This window comes from Numida meleagris, chromosome 2, assembly GCF_002078875.1.
Source record: "Numida meleagris isolate 19003 breed g44 Domestic line chromosome 2, NumMel1.0, whole genome shotgun sequence".
Lineage (NCBI taxonomy): Eukaryota > Metazoa > Chordata > Aves > Galliformes > Numididae > Numida > Numida meleagris.
In genome coordinates this window covers 84081321-84101303 of record NC_034410.1, presented here as the reverse complement: position 1 = coordinate 84101303, position 19983 = coordinate 84081321, and the positions used below count along the sequence as shown (strand labels likewise).

The window sequence follows — 19983 nt, the reverse complement described above, 5'->3', positions numbered from 1 at the left end:
CATTTAATAACATGAAGCACCAACTGCTTTAGCTGAGGATTTTGTTTGTATTGTGTAAATCCTGTTCAGAAGCAAAGTGTCTTAAGAAAGACAAACCTGCAGGAGCGCTTGTAAGAAGGGTGAAGGAGAGGTTTTGCAGCAGCTGGGTAGTTCTGGTGAAATCAGCCTGGAGCACAGGGCTGTTCAGAGTGCGTGACAATGAGTGGCAACCACAGTGTGTCTCACGGTCCCTTTGCATGCCTCAGTCTCTTCCTCAGGTTCTGTTTTCAGAGGCAGCATTTACTTTCAGGTGCTTGACTGCTCCCATTAGTATCCATTACAGTAGCTAGCACTTTCAGGGGTACTTTATCAGTAATGCTTTTTTTGCAAAGAGTAATGCACATGGGGGAAATTGGATTTCTAGACCAAACTATTAAACACGACTATAAACAGAAGACAGTCCTACGTCCTTTGTAGGCTGGAACAGTTTCTATTGACAATTTAGAATGATGCAAAAGCTTTGCTCAATTCCTTGATCTTTCCCCAGGGACTGCTTATAAAATCCCTAGTGGTGCACTGGATCCTTCACACCGGGTGGTTAGGCAGCATATCACAACATCTAGATAGCATCTATTCATTTACACACAGTGCGGTGGTCATCTGTAATCACTTATCTTTAGTTAATATGGGTGGTCTCAAGTATTTAATGATGCTTTTCCTTAAGAAAAACACTTTCTGAGTGCCTGTTTGAAAACTAGGCAACTTACGCAACCTTCAAATTGTGAAGTGTGCTTAGAAAGTTGACATAAAATAGCAAATTCCACTCCTCCCAACCCACCCCACCCAAGGAACAAAACAGCGAAGAAAGATGTCAGGATTTCTATTATTCATTATTGTGGTTTGCTTGTTTAACACGAGTGGTGAGTACTTTCATAATATTAAAAAAAAAACACCATTACATATTTGAAAACAAATTATTCTTTCTTTCTACATAAATATATATGGGCATTTTCAAACAAATCACCAATCCAGAACAACAGTTGCTGGGCAAGGTAAAGTTCATGATAGATTTTTCAATATAACAATTTACGAAGGGGGAATGTTTCAAAAATACACAACACACTAAGAAACGTGAGTTTTGGTAGAAAATAATAGGTCTGGTACTTCTAAACCAGTTACACTCTTCAAAAAATCTTCCTGAAATAAACACCCTGATCTTAATACACTCTTAACACACTGATCTGCAATCGTCCATGAACAATAGTTCCACACTCAATTGTACAAATAGCTGATACTTCTAAAGAAGTGAGAATGAATATCCAACATTACATTGCATCCAACCATGTAAGATCAGACATATGACATTTCAGCTCATTCGTTTATACTGAAAAAAAGTATTTTATGCTCTTGATTTCATTTTCTTTAAAAATTCTGAGTTGATGTCAAGGACGTAAACTATGAAAAAACTGAAAAAGCATAGCATTTCAACTTTTAATATTAAGAACTACTTAATACTCACTACAAGATGTGAGTCTTGAATGTATTGGCATCGATTCACTGTCTACTGTTTGCCAGCTGTGTTGCTGTAACTGCTTGGATGTACATATGAAACACACGACAGCTGTGTGGTCACATTTTTCACACCCTGAAGGAATTATACAGAAGTTAAATTGTTTAAACAAATCCGTTCTGCTGGGCACTTAGGGCATGTACATGTGGTCAGCTCCAACAGCTTGGCTAGGGTTGTCACGCAAGAGTACTAACTCACATTCTCATGGTGCAATCTGCAAAAGCTTGGTTGGCATCCAGATAATGACGACTGTGATGGTATGTCTTTTTTTCCCCTTGATTAATCATTTAAACTTTATTTAAAAATAAAATAAAAAAAGAACAGCCCATAAGAAGCTCATACATCAATACAACAATATGATTTACACCACAAAGGTGAGCAAAAACACAGATGGAAAACAGAATATTTGGGAAACAAACGTGCTTAAGAATTTTGCTCCATGTTCTTTTTGCTTAGTAACTGAAATAGGCTGTATACATTACTTCAGAAGATTTATCTTCTGTCTTGTGTTCCTGACTAAAATGAAACCGAGAAGCAGTAGTAAGAGAAAACTCTGCATCTGCTGGAGGTCTCTGTTAAAACTTGGATGGGCATCCACTGAGCTGGATTGTTTTTGGGCTATGCAACAGCTAATCGCCTAGAGCGAACATTCCGCGGTTAATAAAGAAATGCTAGCTAAAGAACCAACAGCCTAACAACACAAGTCAAGTAACAGAGATCGACATTATAAACAAAAGGGTAAATGCTTCCCTTTTGGGCTCTAATACTGGATTAGAAAGGAGAAGGAAAAAAAGAAGTACACTCCGACATACATGGGGCTTTTAAAACTGAAGCTGGCTCCTATTTTCTCCGTTGGCCAAAGAACAAAGTTTTAAGGCATTTCAAGCACGGAAATGCCATGTTTTGTTATTATTATTTAATCTGGATCCATTTATTGTGGTAATAAAAGTAAAATGCCCTCTTTTTAAATCTTACAAAGCTTGTACATCTGAAGGCTTTCACAGCCATGTGGATATGAAAGGGTGAACTGTAAACTCAAAATTTAAGAGCTGTGGAAAAGTGCACTTCAGGTCTGGGAGCACAGAGACAGATGGAAAGGGGAAGGGTGGCTACCAGTGCCCAGGCTGCATTTAGGCTCCTATCTGAGAACAAACAGAGCCTGTACAAGCAGTAGAGGCAGGTGCAATGACTGTTGTGGTTCCTGGAAGCTAAAGATGTACCAAGTGTACTGGGATGCAGAGGCAGCAGTACAGTAATGTCTATAGTGGAGGCACACTGTTGGGTTACAACTAAAACTTTCACTGAGAGAAAAACGTAAGTATTTTTAACATTAGTAATGTATGGTGAGAATATAACTGCAAGTCTGTATACTATTTAATATTCAAGCATGTCTCCCCAACTCCAACGTGACTTTAATCAGTTTCTTTACATGTTACTTTAATTACCATCTTTTGGATGTTTTGTTCATAAAGTCCTATTTGTATTTTAAGTCTGGAAGACAATGCAAGACTGGTTAATATGAAACATAATCATACTATTCCCTTCTAATATATATGTACACAAACATACATATATATTTATATAAATGTATGTATGCACGCACACATGTTATATAACAAGCACCTTACTCAATCATGGTTTCTTCCAAAGTTCTGCTGAAAAGAGAAAGACAGCGTTGAGACACCATGCAGAACATCAGGGATACGGAGCATGATGTGATCATCCACTTAAGGGAGAAAAATTGCACTTCTCTTGATGGACTATGACCTTCAGCTGGGAAAATGACTCTAAATCGAATTGTTTTGCTGCTTCTGATTCCTACTGAAGCTTGTACTACAGACTGCAGTGTAATACAGAGATATGCAAACACGCAGTTTTAGAGCATGCACAGCTCACTGGAGCATCTGTTGTTAAACAACGCTGCACGTCCCATGCAGATACGAATGCAATGAAGAGCAGAAATTGAAATGCAGGAAGAGAATTTAGCAGCTTCAGACTACAGCTGTGGTTGTCCCTATTCTTCATGGTAGATTGCATAAATCACCATTACTTCCCCTATCGTTTTCCTAACATTACATTTTCTACCCTCTTGAACTTCTGTAATTCAATAGCTAGTTCCCAGTATCTCAAATATAGCCACATAAGTCTTCCGTTTTGACTTCTGTTTTTGTTCATCAGATTGCCACAATAGTTATCATGTTTGAAAATATCTTTTAAGCCACTTTCCATATGTAAAGCCATAGCAATAGGATCAGTTGCCGCTTTAACTAGCAGATTTTTCTCTATTTCTAGTCTCTGACTTTTAGGTACTACAAAACTGCAGTAGATTTCCTGTCTTTCTTTCAGCCCGTCTTCGAATTCTTTTAGTAAAGTGTTGGCTCTCTTCTGCCACTCCTCTTCCTTTGCCAGACAGCTTTGGTACAGGGTACCTGCTGCTCCCGAGCGCAGAAGAACTTCTTTTTCTCTCTCTAACTTCTCTTGCTCCTGTTCCAGGATCCTTCTCTCTTCCACTAGTTTGCGACTCTGGGACACGAGGGCTTCGCGGTAACTCAGGGTCCTGTTGCGTTCCTTTTCAAGCTCCAGCTCCAAGTGTGCAACTGCACGACGATTTTCTGTGATTATATCCCTGTACTTGGATTCCAGGTCTTTTTGTAAGGATGACTGCTTTGTATAATATTCTTTTTTTTCTCTTTCTATTTCTTTTTGACATTCTCTGGTCCAGATCCAGCCTAAAATACATAAATGAAACTACAATGATCAGCACCGATGGGTATGGATAATTAACTTTGCCCCTAAAGAGGTTAATCAATGGTGAAACCGTTCCGTCCTCCCCCCTCCCACTCCACTTGGCGATATTGAGGAGTTGCCAGCAGGGTGACAGAGGTGATTGTTCCTCTCTGCTTTGCCCTTGTGAGACCCTATCTGGAATACTGCTTCCAGATCTGCAGCCCCCAGCTCAGGAAAGATGTGGCGCTATCGGAGCAGGTCCACTCTGCCTGTGTCAGGGGGGTTAGAAATAAATGATCTCTGAGGTCTCTTCCAACCCCAGTCATTACATGATTCTGTGATATTCACTTCTGTTCACGCGCCCCACAAAATGTATTTCTGCATGTCCATGTTTTGCAGAAGGTCTCTTTCAAGGATACAATTTGTTTGAAGTAAGATATCCGTTAGTCTTTTTTTTTTTCCTAGTACATACACTTACTTAAAAAGGAAAAAGGAATTACTGGTAAACAGGATGGAACATAAACTGCACTGACAAATGTTCAGGTCCAGTAAGCAGATATACATCAGAATCTCTCTAGTGTTGTTACCTTGGGGCTCTCTAACATACTAGTTATGAGAGATCTTTCTCAAGTTTATTAAAAGACATTCAGCTCCATGTGTCAAAAATGGCCACTGCCCCAACGCTATAAGCAGTGTTACCGTGACATTCCCAATCACAGACAGGTCCTGAGTATACGTGAACAAAGCAGAATAAGTCCCCAACCGGGACACTGTTTTGTTGCTGAGACTTGCTCCTGTTCAGAGATTTCACTGTGGTCAGTTGCCCAAACACAGCAACGCCCCAGCAGGGCGGATTTGTGCTACTTACGGAAGGCAGCCAAGCCCAGCATGGGGACCAGCAAGGCATAATTCCACCTGCTGCCTTCATCCCTGGGCTCTCTGTGATGCGGAAGGATGTTCCAGTTGGGAGGATCATTTAAGTTATTCATGAAGACACCCTGGGTGAACAGAGAGAAACACCGTGTTAGCGCTATGCGCAGGGCCACAGGCCGCTCCCACAGCCCCCGCCAGCGGTGACTCTCGGCCAACTATCTCCGCCCCGGACCCTGAGTCAAACCAGACAAAAAGACAGCTTCCAAAGGAACGAAACCCTCACGCACATCGTCCCACAGATGGAGAACGGCGCTGCCGGCCCCTCAGGCCTCACCGGCCGCCGCTGTCCCCGCCTGGCCCTGGCCCTGCCCCGCCCAGCTACGGGAACAACGCAGGCCACCGGCACTCCTGAGGCCTCCAGGCTGCCGGCCCGTCACCCGCGGCACGGGCAGGCAGACGGGCGCAGACCCTGACCCGCAAAGGAGGGTCACCACGTACCGGCCCGGCTCAGCCACCGGTGTTATTTACTGCCCGTCCCGCCCCTGCCGGGCTGGCCCATTAGCGTAGAGAAACAGGGGAGTGTTGGTGTGGGGGGAGGGCCGCCCTGGGCACACCCCCGCCCCCCGGTTGGTCTCTCCCGCCGGGGCCTCCCGAGTAACGGCGCCGGTGGCGGCGGCCTCGCGCATGCGCGCTGTGAGCTGCTCGGGCTCTGTGCGAAATGGCGGCGGTGGTGTCGGCGTCGCGCAGCTTGGCTAAGTGCTGGCTGCGGCCGGCGGCGCGGGCGGTGAGTCGTGTCCTCGCCTTGCCGCGCTCGGCTACGTCCGGTCCCCCCCTCCCCTGCTCCCTCTTCCCCGCGGGCGGCCTGGCTGAGCAGGAAACTTCCGGTCTCGGGGCTGGCGCGGAGCTCTCCCCGGGCGGGGGCCGGGCGCTTCTGGCATGGGGCGCTGCGTGTTTTGCCTCTGGCGAGGCGGCGCGCCCGGCCCCGTCCCGCCGCCCGCGGGGCATCCCCTCTCCACGTCCCCGCGGTGACCTTGGCGGGGGAGCCGGCCCCTGGGCGCAGGCTGAGGCCGAGATCCGGGGCCGGAGCCCCGCGGCGGGCTCTCCCCAGGCTGGGGGCTCTGTCTGCAGGTCTTTATTTTGGAGCGAGGCCCTGAGCGCTTGGGGGCTGCTCGGGCTGCCAGAGCCCGGCGTCGCCCGGCTACTGCTCCTGGCTGGGAGCCTGCGGGCACGGCAGCGGCTGAAGGGCGTGCTGCAAAGTTTCCCTGCAGCAAGCTGGCAGGTCTAGCGCCTTCTGCTCAGGCCTGTGGGTAGAAACTCACTCCTATGAGGTGCTCACAACGCACCTGTAGTTGACCCTGTCTTGTAAGCTGGTGGTCAGCCTCTTCGCTCAGGTAGCAACGGCTAGATGAGATGTAATGGCCCCCAATTACACCAGGAGAGGTACAAGTTGGATATCAGGAGAAGTTTCTTCTCAGGAAGAGTGATGAGGCATTAGGACAGGCTGCCCAGGTAGGTGGTGGTGTCACTGTCCCTGGAGGTCCTCAGGAAACTGAGGGACATGGTTAATGGGTGTGGTGGGATGTGTTGGCAGTTGGACTAGATGAGTTTAGTGGTCTTTTCCAACCTTAATGATTCTATAAAACTTGCGCAGAAGAGAGACTCCTAATAGGAGAAAGAGGCTTAAAGAATATATTTACATTCTGAATGCCAGTGAAGTAGCCCTGATTGGACCTTTTTTTTTTTTTTTTCAAGGCTCACAGTATTTCTGGTAGCATAAACAGCTCAGGGTTAGCATGATCAGTATGTTCTTTAAATTTGATAGAATGTGTTTTTTATGAAGTTCTGTTCTTTGTTTCGAGCAAAACCTAATAGCAGCGGATGTGTAGGACTAACAAAAAAGTGTATGTGAATAGGAATAGTAGTTCTGAAAGCTTTTGTTTTAACAGAAGCTAAGATGTGGGAAGGAGTCTGCTAGAGTTGTGTGGTTTTTTTTTTTTTTTTTTTGCTCTTTTTAATGTGTTTCTAGGTGGAAAAACATATTCTCAAAGTTAACAGCCCTAATTTAGGACTATGGAAGTGAGGTGTAGCCACTTCAGAAAAAAGATTTTTTGAATAAGAAATTATTTCTAAGGCATGACTGGAAATCTCCAGAAATGACTGGAGACTCTCATTTCTGAGAGAGAAAATATGGGTCAATATCTTCTTATGCTTTGGGGCATAACCACTGTTTATAGCTCTTTTTTTTCCCCTGTCATTTACACTTTCTTTAAGCTACAGTAAGTATGTGCAAATCTATTTATTGTGTGCTTTCTTTACATGCAGCAAAGATATTTTTTGAATTGCTTTGTACAACAAACAATCATAGAATCGTTAAGGTTGGAAAAGACCTCTAAGGTCGTCTCGTCCAACCATCCACCTACCACCAATATTGCCCACTAAATCACATTCCTTAATACTACATCTGCATGTTTCTTGAACACCTCTGGGGATGATGACTCAACCACCTCCCTGGGCAATCTGTTCCAGTGTCTGACCACTCTTATGGAGTATTCTTCACCTAAAAGAAATAAATCATTGCAGTAATAGGAGCTGCGCTGTTGTCAGAACAATGTTTTGGAGACAAGCAACGGTAGCAGGATATGCTAGAGAATGATCACTGCCACTTTTAAAGCGTGCAGCCCATCATGGCAGTTACTTCTGCTCATCTAACTCTGTTTGATCTCAGGCCTTTGAAAGCACTTTCTATATAGTGAGGACATCCAATTTTAACTTGGTGTGAGATTGGTGAGCGAGCTGTTCTGCGGATAAATAACTTCTGGCACTTCAGTTCCACCTGGTTGCCAGCAAATCACTTGATCTGATTCTGTATGGGCAACATTAAGATGGCTTAATATGGGAAGAAAGGTGGATGTGGAATTGTCCCAAAGTGTGGTAACAGAGCAAGGTGGAAGCGGAGGATTCACTTCTCTAAGAAGTGTTAATAGAATTAATTAGGAATAGCTATTAATACTAATCTTGTTTAATTAGGTAAGAACCTAATTCCCTTGGCTATAAAAAAAGAAAAGAAAAAACCCAAACCAATAAAGCAGAAGTGTGTCAGCAAGTTTGATGACACATCAGATTCACTGTTATGCAAGGAGATCATTTGAAGAAATAGTAAAAGAGATGATAAAGCTAGGTCAACTAGAGGGTAATGTACTTCATTTACCTAGTGGTCACGAAAGTGAAAAGGAGGGAGGACCTGCTTATTAGGGTTGGTAACTACGGGATGATTAGACTGTGGCTGTAGCAATTGCTGAAAAAAGCAAACTCAGTCTAAAAATGCACCAGAATGATACCTCAAATGGAGAAATGCTGGTATTGCATTTCTAATCACTGATATTACTGTGTTGCTGTTCTAATCAAACATACACGCTCAGTTAAATGCATTTTTTTGAACAGTGTAGAGTAGGAATAGTGGATGCCAATAAATTGGTGATTTATACTGCGGGCACTAAAGCTCTGATTCTTTTAACTTTTTAAAGCGAAGGTGGATACTAGGTAGATCAGGGTGTTGGGTTTGGTGGTTGCTTTTATCTTGGGTTTTGGTTTTGAATGTGGTAGGGGAGAGGGAATAACATTACAGAAAGGCATAAGTGCCCCTCTGCTTCATTCAGATATGAATAAATTGTTCTAAGTTGGTCGCTGGTTGTAGAGAATGAAAACGAGGGAAACAAACCTGACTTTTGAAGCAGTAATAATCAGGAACAGCCTTCCCCACCACTGCTTTCTTTTTTTAAAATTCATTGCTCTTAAGCACCTGAAATAATTCAAATTCTCAGCATTGTTTGACCTAAGAGAAGTGTTTTACAGTAACTCCTATGGTTGTCATAAAGCTGTCCTCATCTTTGCTTACATAAGAGAAAAATGGAATAATATGGCATATTGACTGCAAACATACTTGTATCAGTGCAGCCACAGGTAGGTCTGAGACTGGTTAGTGTTAGTGATCTGGTAGTCTGTTATATCCTGTTACTTGCAGGTTGGTCTTTCTTCCAGTCAAAACTTCGAATGTTTTCATAACTGAGTGTAGGAGAGCCCAAACTTTGCTGCGTGTGTCTCTGAAATATGTTGATGCAGTACACAACCTGATCTAGTGGGTGGCAACCTTGCCCACGGCAAGGCCTTGGACTTGGATGGGCTTTAAGGTCCCTTCTGACCCAAAATATTCAGTGCTGGTTCTATGATTCTTGAATCAGTGGGAAATGAATGGTTATTGTAACGTAGAGTAGTTGAAATAATGTATTTCTTCCGCATGAAAATGTTTGATTTCTTTCTACAGTGGCCAGTGGCATGCCAGACTCTTGCACGCAACTTTCACTTTACGGTCGATGGAAAGAAAAATGCTTCTGCAAAAGTTTCTGATTCGGTATGTTCATGCTTTTCTCTGTCTCGAGTAACAGATTAGTTAACACTTAGTGTTCCAGAGACACAGAGAAAAGCAGCTCTCTGTATTGCCTCCAGTGCTTATGTTAGTGGAGTGTTGCGCTCAAGTACGTAGTGAGATTGAGTTGCTGAAATATGTGGCGTATGTATAAATAACTTTGGCTAACCTTGAAGTACTTGTGACAGTAAACAAATTATTTTTTTTCCAGATTTCTACACAATATCCAGTTGTGGACCACGAGTTTGATGCAGTTGTTGTGGGTGCAGGAGGAGCAGGCCTGCGGGCTGCATTTGGCTTGTCTGAGGCTGGCTTTAATACAGCATGTGTTACAAAGCTGTTTCCCACCAGATCTCATACTGTTGCTGCACAGGTGAGGAATGAGGTGGAAGAAATGCTTACAAATACCTCCTGTAAGAAAGCCCATGTGCACAGGAACATCACGTGTCCGTAAATATTATATGTCTCTCCAAAATAATTTCAACTAAATTTGTACACGTAGCTTCTGTTCAATTCTTTTTTGTTGTTGCCTTCCACATAGCTTTGCAGTTCATTTTGTTCTGCTAAACAGAGCAAAATGAAGAGCTGTTGTGAAAACGATAAATTGCATGCGTTTTTTCACAACCCCTTTAAATCTGTACCTATTCGTACATAGAGGCATAAATGATATGAAATTCTAACAGAAACCAGGAAAACCTAATAAAGTTGCACTTCAGATTTAATTTCAGGAAAATGGATTTTTATTTTCAGGGAGGGATCAATGCTGCTTTGGGAAACATGGAGGACGACAACTGGAGGTGGCATTTCTATGACACAGTGAAAGGATCTGACTGGCTGGGTGACCAGGATGCCATACACTACATGACTGAGCAAGCCCCAGCTGCAGTGATAGAGGTAAGCTTTGCTGGCGTTGATTATAACCATTTATAACAGACTAGTGCTCAAAGAGATCTTACTAGAAACACAGTGAAGTGACTTGCTGCTTATGATGCTTGTATTTGGTTTAACAGCTGGAAAACTATGGGATGCCATTCAGTAGAACAGAAGAAGGAAAAATCTACCAGCGTGCGTTTGGTGGACAGAGTCTTCAGTTTGGAAAAGGAGGACAGGCTCACAGATGCTGTTGTGTTGCAGACAGGACAGGACACTCGCTCTTGCATACTCTGTACGGCAGGGTAAGGAGCTGTGAAGTAAAACTTGGTTTGTTTATTTTTTGTAGGTTTTGCTGGGGCTTTAATTCGTTTTTTTTAAAAATAGCATTATTATTTGTAATAAATGGTATTTTCTGGTGTTGGAAGTACACAAAAAACCTACATACCTGCATATCAGTGAGGAACTGGGGAAAACTTCCTTTCTTTGTGAGGCACCATGGAAGGATGTAAGCTAGGTGATGTTTTTTTTTTTTCAGGAGTACACAGAAATATTGAAAGATTATGTTTGTAATGGCTGTCTGTCGTGAAGATGGTGTTAAGTAGCTGTTAGTTTTGTGGTCTGAAGTTGTTCTTTGTTATTACTGCTTCTGTATTTGTTAACTAGATCCAGACAGAATTTATCTAAGCCTTCCTCAGAATCTTTTCAAAAAAGCTGACGCGGTGGCAATGGAGAACTCTGATAAAAGATGACAAGCAGCATTTTTTACTTATAAAAGAGGGAGCAGAGAGAAATGAAGTGTCAATTCATGAGGGGCAATGTGGCCTTCTAGAGTTTTCTCTGTGGAAGTAAATGACTAGAGCTGTAGCATCTGATCCTGTCTACTCTACAAACTGTAACTGTGGAAAGACTTTGTTCTCTTTAAATGGTATTAAACTACTTGAAATCTGAAGTTAATACCTAATGGCTAATTATTATTTACTTAGCTAGCTAATTTCTGTCCTTCAGGTTACACATGCTGCTGCGGTAAAAATGCTTAGCACTGCCTGACACAGTTCTGATCCTTGAGGGCATGAAAGAATGTGTTTAGCTTGATGATGCCTGTTGGCTGTTTATGGCTTCCAGAGATGTATTCTGTTTTTCTGAGAGACCTAGTAATACGTGCTTGTACAAGCAACAAGCACTGCAGCTGACTGAAGTGCTGCCAAACATAGAGTGAGAATGCATCTTGCTGACTAGCCGTGAATTCTCTGAATTGAGTGGTTTGGTAACTACGTGCATCCCTGAGCTAGCTCAGACTCGTTAGTAGATTCTTATGGAGATTCCTAGAGGAAACTGGCTTCCTTGACAGTTGGTGGAAGGTTGTTTTTTCCATTATGATACAGCCTGTTTGCAGTTTGACAGTTTTGAGAAGAGTTTACTTAGGTTTTTGGGTTTATTGTTGTTGTTGAAGTTCCTTTTCTATTCTTTTTCTATTTTCCTCCAGTCTCTAAGATACGATACCAGCTACTTTGTTGAATATTTTGCCTTGGACCTGCTTATGGAAAATGGAGAATGTCGTGGTGTTATTGCCCTTTGCATAGAAGATGGCACTATACATCGTTTTAGAGCAAAGAACACTGTCATTGCCACTGGGTAATGTCATGTTTATGGTAATCTTGAAATCTTGAGAGTGCTGCTAGTTGGAGGGCTGGGTGTCTTGTACTGCAACGTAACTGTGAACTCAATCACTTCTTAAGAAAAAAAACATCTATTACGTTTGTACTGAAGTGTAAATTTAATAAGAGGTCTAATTTTAAATTCTAGAATAATGACATAAAATTGAAATTTTTAAGAGCATTCTGTACGGTCCAAATGGTCTTAGATTTTTTTAAAAATGCTATTTAAAGAAGGCATTGTTGTGATGTTACCAAAATATGCATATCTTTGTAAGATTGAGTTTCCAGTAGTAAACAGCTTTTTCAAGGATCTTGAGAATCTGTTGTGTATTAAGATGACAAAACTGTTTGATCATTGTGGAATGAAACTGTCAGAAGATGAGTGTAACTTGATATCATCGGTTGCAGAAATTTGTATATGTGTGTTGGAATACCATTTGGTTTAGAGTTGCACCTGTTATGTATTAACCTTCTTATCTGTTTCAGTATACTGAAAACTTGCATAGAGAAATGAGTTTGCTGTTTGAAATTTGGCTTTATTAAAATAGCTGTGGCTTTAATACTCAAGTAATTTGAGGTACTCACAATAAGAAGTTTGATATTTCTTGTAAGATTTTGTCCTGAAACTGGGAGTATTGGCAGTGCTCAGGAACACTGGAAGCTAATATCTTTGCTTCATGCATGAGAATTCACTGTGACAGTGAATTTTAGAGAAGTAACTTTTCAAATCTAAGCACGTCAAATCAGGACTATATGTATATAAATATGTGTAAGTCATTTTGCTAAAACTGCCAGTAATAGTTCAAGTGGAGTCTAATCTTTCTCAAGTAACTTCCTCACAAAAAGGTTCCTGATACTAACCTAGCTATTCTGGTTTGAAGTTAGCTATTTCTTATTCCTTCTGTCGTTAGTCATTTTTCAGATAAGGCTGACTATATTTTGTTTTTGTTGAGCTTAGGAGATAGCAAAAGTTAGGTATCTTGCTTATTAACTCTTTTCTAGTTCTACCATTTTGCAAGCAGTGTGGTTGAGCAGTATGATTGGGTACTTTTTGGTAATTTTATTAACTTTTTATGTTCTGCAGGGGGTATGGCCGTACTTACTTCAGCTGTACATCTGCTCACACTAGTACAGGTGATGGCACTGCTATGGTCACACGAGCTGGCCTTCCTTGCCAGGACTTGGAGTTTGTACAGTTTCACCCTACAGGTATGGAATATAATTACAAACTATAAAGTAACACAGGTAACTTTCTTGGTATGATGAAAGTAGGTAATGCTAGGGTAGAAAAAAATCTAGGCATGTGACTTGCTTGCATTACCTTGCTCCTGCAATCCTGCTTGTCTTTATTAGGAAGTTCTCAAATATTTTGATGGCTGTTTTCTTTCTTTGCAGGTATCTATGGGGCTGGCTGCCTCATAACAGAAGGATGTCGTGGAGAGGGAGGTATTTTGATTAACAGTCAAGGTGAAAGATTTATGGAGAGATATGCACCTGTTGCTAAAGATCTGGCTTCCAGGGATGTAGTGTCTCGTTCTATGACCATAGAGATACGGGAAGGAAGGTTAGTTAAATATTCTAATGAAGCTGCAGAATGAATGCTTAATCATACTAGGTTATATGCAGTGCAATAGTTCATTTGTTAAGTACCTGAATACTGCATTTGGCACAAAAAATTTCACTTACTCCTTCTTAATGTGCCCTAAAAGGGAACATCAGATGTTATACATTTTGTGATTGAATTCTTCGTGTCTGGGGACAGTTGCTCAATTATCATAAACTTTTACATCTTTCTGCAGAGATGCAGTTGTTTAAAGTCTTAAATACTGTGAATTGCTGTGAAAAGAAAGCTGCGAGGTGAAAAATACAATTCTGCCAAAATCAACAGTTCTAAAAAAAAGTATGCTAGATATGCATTTTTTTCTCAGATGACTTTTAAAATCAATTTTTTTGCAAAGGTTGTCTATCACAAATGAAACAAAACAGCTTAGAAAAATTACTGGCTTTTGCAGAATTTCTGTTGTGTTCCAATGCTGAAACTTTTATTTTATAGGGGTTGTGGCCCTGAGAAAGATCATGTGTATTTGCAGTTGCACCATTTACCACCCCAGCAGCTGGCAACTCGTCTCCCAGGAATTTCAGAAACAGCTATGATATTTGCTGGAGTTGATGTCACTAAAGAGCCTATTCCTGTTCTGCCTACTGTGCATTATAATATGGGAGGTATTCCTACTAACTACAAAGGACAGGTAAGTAATACAGATCATTTTTAGTGGCTGAATTTTCATCTGGTTCTAGGAAATGATTGTCCAAATGTAAATTTAAGAGTGCTGAATAACATTAACTTAAACTTTCTAACATTATTACTAAAACACACAATGCAGTTTGATTTTGTAAGTCATGTTCCAGTTCATCTGGAGATGGAGCTCTGGGAAACTTGTGAAATGAAGTTAAAAGTTACTGTCACGTCTGTCAAGAATTCGGACTATCAGCTTGAGGATAAGATACAGTGGAGGGATCAAACTAGGACTCTGTTACAATTAAGTTATTATCTATATTAATTCTCTTTACCTCATGTAATCACTACACTGAAACAGATTCCTTCAACTTATACTAGTTAGATATCAACTTGATGGTGTCAGCCAATTTTTTTCTAGTTCATTGTATCCTACTTTCTAAATACAAATTTTCCCTTGGAAATGTGTACAGATCAGATTTGCATCCTCTGCTTTTCTAACTTGCTGCAGAATTGTGTAGTAGTATGTGGTTCTGTTAAGTACGACTGAAAACATTCTAGATTTTAGTGCTATCTGTATTTACATAGTGTTATTAAACTGAGATGTTTATGGATTTAGAGTTGGGAAAAACTTAGGATGGTGTTTTGTCCTTACTTGCACATGGCACTTGAAAAATGAGGAGGCTTATGTTCTTAAGCTGGTTAAGAAATGAGTGTTAATTGGCTGTCTGCAATGGTAGGTGATCACACATGTAAATGGTGAGGATAAAGTGGTACCTGGCTTATATGCTTGTGGGGAAGCAGCATGTGCATCTGTCCACGGTGCAAATCGACTTGGAGCAAACTCCCTTCTGGATCTGGTGGTCTTTGGACGTGCTTGTGCCCTCACTATTGCAGAGACCTGCAAGCCTGGTAAGTGTTAGTGTTTGTCTTACTGTTATGGAGATGTTTATGATTTGCTACCTGCTTTGAGTTGCTACCTACTTAAAATTCAGAAGGCTACATCTAGACTATTATTTGTTAGAAAATGCAGGAATTCATGTTTATACTACTTATATGCAGATTCGTAACTGTGCTACTGCTTGTCATTAAGACTTGCTTTGTGAGTTTATCCACTCTATTTTTGAATGCTGTGGATATAATAGGTTCAGGAAAATTGCAATAAACTCGTATCTCAGACAAAGAAAACAGATCTAAGTTACAGTCATTACTGCTGGAAGCCATCCAGAGAGACCTGGGCAGGCTGGAGAAGTTGGCCTATGTGAACCTAATGAGGTTTAACAAGGCCAAGTGCAAGATGTTGCACTTGGGCCATGGCAGTCCCAGGTATTTATACAAACTGGGGGAAGAACTCCTTGAGCAGCCCTGCAGAGAAAGACTTGGGGGTCCTGGTGGACGAGAAGCTGGACATGAGCCAACAGTGTGTGCTGGCAGCCCAGAAGGCCAACTGTGTTCTGGGCTGCATTAAAAGAGGAGTGGCCAGCAGGGAGAGGGAGGTGATGGTCCCCCTCTACTCGGCTCTTGTGAGGCCCCATCTGGAGTACTGTGTCTAGGCCTGGGGCCCCCAGCACAAGAAAGACGCAGAGCTCTTGGAACGGGTCCAGAGGAGGGTGACCAAGATGATCAGAGGGCTGGAGCACCTCTCCTATGAGGAAAGGTTGAGGGAACTGGGCTTGTTTATCTTGGAGAAGAGAAGGCTCCAGGGAGACCTCATTGTGGCCTGCCAATATTTAAAGGGAGCATATAAACAGGAGGGGGGACGACTGTTTACAAGGGTGGATAGTGATAGGACAAGGGGAAATGGTTTTAAACTAAGAGGAGATTTAGGTTAGATATTAGGATGAAATTTTTCACTCGGGGCGGTGATGCACTGGAACAGGTTACCCAGAGAGGTTGTGGATGCCCCGTCCCTGGAGGCATTCAAGGCCAGGCTGGACGTGGCTCTGGGCAGCCTGGTCTAGTGGTTGGTGACCCTGCTCAAGGCAGGGGGGTTGAAACTCAATGATCTTTGAGGTCCTTTTCAACGCAGGCCATTCTGTGATTCCATTCTGTGATACCTTATGAATCTGACAGAAACATTCATCTACTCAACTCACTGAAATTTTCTTAATAGGAGAACCAGTTCCCTCCATTAAACCAAATGCTGGTGAAGAATCAGTTGCTAATCTTGACAAATTAAGATTTGCTGATGGAACCATAAGAACTTCAGAAGTGCGACTGAACATGCAGAAGGTAAGCGTGGTGAAGTATAAGGTGGGAAAAAACTGCACACAGAAGAGATGGCTTGGTCACTTTGCTAAGCGTGCTGTTCAGAATATGCTTTGCAGAAATAAAAAGGAGTATGAGAAGATTATATGTCTGCAATAAAGCTGTATCTCTGTTTCATTAGGTGCTTCTTCCCTTTATGAGTTATCCCACTGTATAATAGAGTTTTCCTCTGTTTGGAGTGAACAGAAAAATGTTTTCTCCAGGCTGCAGGCATGTCTGAAGTCAGAAAAGCTCTGTATCAAGCTGTGCTGGAATTAAATTATGTGGAATATTATGCACGTACAGGATATGAAACTGATTTATTTTTACTGTCTTGCAGACAATGCAAAGCCATGCTGCTGTATTTCGTACTGGCTCAATACTACAAGAAGGCTGTGAAAAACTTAGCCAAATTTATCATGATCTAGCTCATCTAAAGACATTTGATAGAGGTAATTTGATAGCAAGAATATACCTGGTAGTCACTGAGAAATGTGGCTTTGTTTGTTTTCCTTCCCTAGACCTTCTGTTTTCTTTTGTTTAAAACTTTGCCTAGAGATCTTAATTAGAGATCTAATGACTCAAAATAGTCGCTAACCATGGTAATCAGCAAAGTAACTGATAGACATTTTCTAGTTGCATACCTCAAAGACTGTGATGTGAAGTTGCTCAAATGCTAAGAACAACTTAGTAAATACGTTCTGAAAAGGCCAGTGAGTTGCAAAAAGGTGGCAAGACACTTTATTCTTAGACTGAATGCTCAATTTTATTTCTTCATCTGAGCAGATAGCTCTCGCAGATACTGTCAGGTCTTTTAGTGTATCTTAAGACTTGATGAATTAAGTGCAACTGATGTAGGTTTTCTCTGCTCAAGCTGTATATTTCTTTCCAGCTGCTGTGTACTACTTTAGACATGTATCCAAACACTGAAATTAGAACTAACTCTCTTGGACAACTCTCACCAGGCATCAAGAAAAGAAGTGTTGTGATATAATATAGGAAATAAAATGAAGTATATTCGTGTAAAGAACTTGGGGTCTGCGTTGGAGATACTTAAGTGAAACCTTGTGTAACTAGCAAGCTTACTTCTTTTTTCAGTCTGGAGGGAAGCCCCTGGGTTGTCTGGGTCTTTTAGACATCTGCTTAAAAAAGAAAGAACGAACGAACCATCTGGCCTGATCTTGTCAACTGAAATGAGGTGTGGGAACTGGACTGTAGGTTTTACATAAAGCAGGCAAGAATGTGTGGTGTAACTTGGTCTCAGAAGTGCTCATGCACTCAGTAATGCACCTGGACACCTTTTAGTAGTACTCCTAGATTTTTTTTCTAAGGTTGTAGGCATCACTGTAGAGCCTTCCAGGAAACACTGAATAATTCAGTATTAGAGTACTGCGATTGCATTATGTTGAGCATGGACTGGTTTGATTGTAAAGTATCAGCTCTAGATAAGAAGTAAATTGAAAAAAAACTTCTTTGTAGAACATCTTCCACAGTATTTCATATTTTACTAGGTATTGTGTGGAACACTGATTTGGTGGAGACCCTCGAACTGCAAAACCTGATGCTTTGTGCCCTGCAGACCATTTATGGTGCTGAGGCTCGCAAAGAGTCCCGGGGTGCTCATGCCAGAGAGGACTATAAGGTATTTATTTTATGTGGCCTGGATGTAGGATTGAATTTGCTTTTAATGTGTCCTGAGTTGATTATTTAAGTATTAACTTTCTCTAAATAGAGTTTTCAGAGCCTTGAAGTTAAGGCTCATTTCATTCATGGTCTCATCTGCTCTACTTTATCTCATATTATATGTAAACTGACCAATACATGCAACATAGGGTAATGATCTTGAGAGAAGTGTGGTTTAATGCATGCATTAGAATGATTAGGGAGGTCTGGAGCAAGACTACAGTAATATAAGTTTGCGAACATGTAAACAGGGTTGAAGGCAGAATTAATTCTTCCATGTAAGGAACATGATTTTAATACTGAAGCTTTAACGAGGACTTTTAATACTGCCCATGCCAAAATTCAAATAAAGCTTGCTGGCTGTTAGGAGATGCATTGCGTTACAGTTGCAACCAGTAATATGATTCTAAAGTGATTTGCAGATGCCAATTTCTGGTCTATTTTAACATTTTCTCCTTAGTTACGGATAGATGAGTTTGACTATTCTAAGCCACTCCAAGGCCAACAGAAGAGGCCATTTGAAGAGCACTGGAGGAAGCACACCCTTTCGTATGTGGATGTCAAGTCGGGGAAGGTAAGCTGAGTCTGGTTTGAGAGTCACCCTGTCAGCAGGAAGCTGTCCTGTTAGACAGCTGTTGATAGCATTCTTCTTAAATATGTAGTCTTCCAGTTCAATTTCTCATCAGGCTTCTGGTTTTAATAAATTCAGTTGGTTGGTAACTTGGTAAACTTAAATGTTTCTTGAGGGTTAGCATGTGTTTGTTTTCCATGGAATTAAATGAATAATGGGGAAGTGGCTTTACATCAATCAAGTCATTGCTGTCCACATTACTTGGTCATTCCTGTTAACTAGGCTGTCTTGGTTAGATGTGAGATTTCTTTACCTGATTTTTTTTTTCTCCCATTCTTTCTTATTTTAGGTTACCTTGAAATACAGACCTGTAATTGACAGAACGTTGAATGAAGAAGACTGCTCAACTGTTCCGCCTGCTATTCGCTCATACTAGTAACGTAGATTCAACTTGCAGTCCTCTCCCAGAGAGGGCTGATGTACATATGCATAGCAGAAGCAAATCAAAATACTACTCTTAACTATCAGTGAATGCAAAATGTCTCTTCAAGGTTTTGCTAACTGATGTTCTGCTCTTTGGCTTACTCCGTAACTACGAAAGTGGAATGCAGGACAGCTTGTGTTGCTTCACTCATCTTCCACAACTGAAAGAGAAAACACAAAATGTGTCTAAATAAAGTCATCAGAAGTCGTGTCCCGGTATTTGTATTTATTTTGAATATGCTGGCATGTATGTAATTATACTTTCAAAATAAAGACAGTTATTTGTGTATTTTAAGAACAAGAAATGCATTTGAAGTTTTAGACAAGATTGAGATACTGAATTTTATGATCCAAAATTCAGCATCAAAATTGCTGATCTCAGCTAACATGAAAATAATATGCCGCTGAAGTGAATAGCATTAGAAATAAACTGAAAATTATAACGTCGTAAAAATTGTCATATTTCTGCTTTGTGGAAGGAAACAAGACACTTTTAGTTGTGTTTAAGTAGAAGTTAATAGCTGTATTCACTATTTTAAGTTGGCTTTTAGGAAAAAAATTCTTCTCAGAAAGACTAGGACAGGCCAACAGTGGAGTCACTGTCCCTGGAGCTGTTCAAGGAACATGTAGAGGTGGCATGGAGAGGGAGGTGGTTGGTGGGCA

At 41.3% G+C, this 19983-nt stretch overlaps 2 protein-coding genes across 3 annotated transcripts; one reads left to right on the top strand and one right to left on the bottom strand.

Annotated features, from left to right (window-relative positions):
* On the bottom strand, positions 851-5783 carry CCDC127 (coiled-coil domain containing 127). 2 transcript variants are annotated; one of them, XM_021386109.1, is made up of 3 exons: positions 5648-5783; positions 5145-5274; positions 851-4278 (listed from the first exon to the last, which is right to left on the bottom strand). In XM_021386109.1, exons 2-3 carry the CDS (start codon positions 5263-5265, stop codon positions 3605-3607), a joined length of 795 nt encoding a protein of 264 aa, XP_021241784.1. In that variant the 5' UTR covers positions 5266-5274; positions 5648-5783; the 3' UTR covers positions 851-3604. The 2 variants fall into 2 exon arrangements, with proteins under 2 accessions (XP_021241784.1, XP_021241783.1); XM_021386108.1 differs by lacking the exon at positions 5648-5783 and adding an exon at positions 5437-5641.
* SDHA (succinate dehydrogenase complex flavoprotein subunit A) lies at positions 5795-19532 on the top strand. Its single transcript, XM_021386105.1, has 15 exons — positions 5795-5933; positions 9471-9557; positions 9784-9945; positions 10323-10466; positions 10583-10747; positions 11929-12077; positions 13185-13309; positions 13496-13664; positions 14154-14349; positions 15077-15248; positions 16450-16568; positions 16924-17035; positions 18095-18225; positions 18727-18840; positions 19187-19532. The coding sequence occupies exons 1-15, from the start codon at positions 5868-5870 to the stop codon at positions 19271-19273; spliced, it is 1998 nt and encodes a 665-aa protein (XP_021241780.1). The 5' UTR covers positions 5795-5867; the 3' UTR covers positions 19274-19532.

What these genes read in the sequence shown, in the direction of transcription:
- SDHA (XM_021386105.1), top strand. Translation starts at nt 5,868, where the DNA reads ATGGCGGCGGTGGTGTCGGCGTCGCGCAGCTTGGCTAAGTGCTGGCTG. An exon ending in CTCATACTGTTGCTGCACAG is followed by an intron (nt 9,946 to 10,322) that starts GTGAGGAATGAG and finishes TTTTATTTTCAG; the next exon opens with GGAGGGATCAATGCTGCTTT. An exon ending in ATAGAGATACGGGAAGGAAG is followed by an intron (nt 13,665 to 14,153) that starts GTTAGTTAAATA and finishes TTTATTTTATAG; the next exon opens with GGGTTGTGGCCCTGAGAAAG.
- CCDC127 (XM_021386109.1), bottom strand. Translation starts at nt 5,265, where the DNA reads ATGAATAACTTAAATGATCCTCCCAACTGGAACATCCTTCCGCATCAC. An exon ending in GCTGGGCTTGGCTGCCTTCC is followed by an intron (nt 4,279 to 5,144) that starts GTAAGTAGCACA and finishes TATGTATTTTAG; the next exon opens with GCTGGATCTGGACCAGAGAA.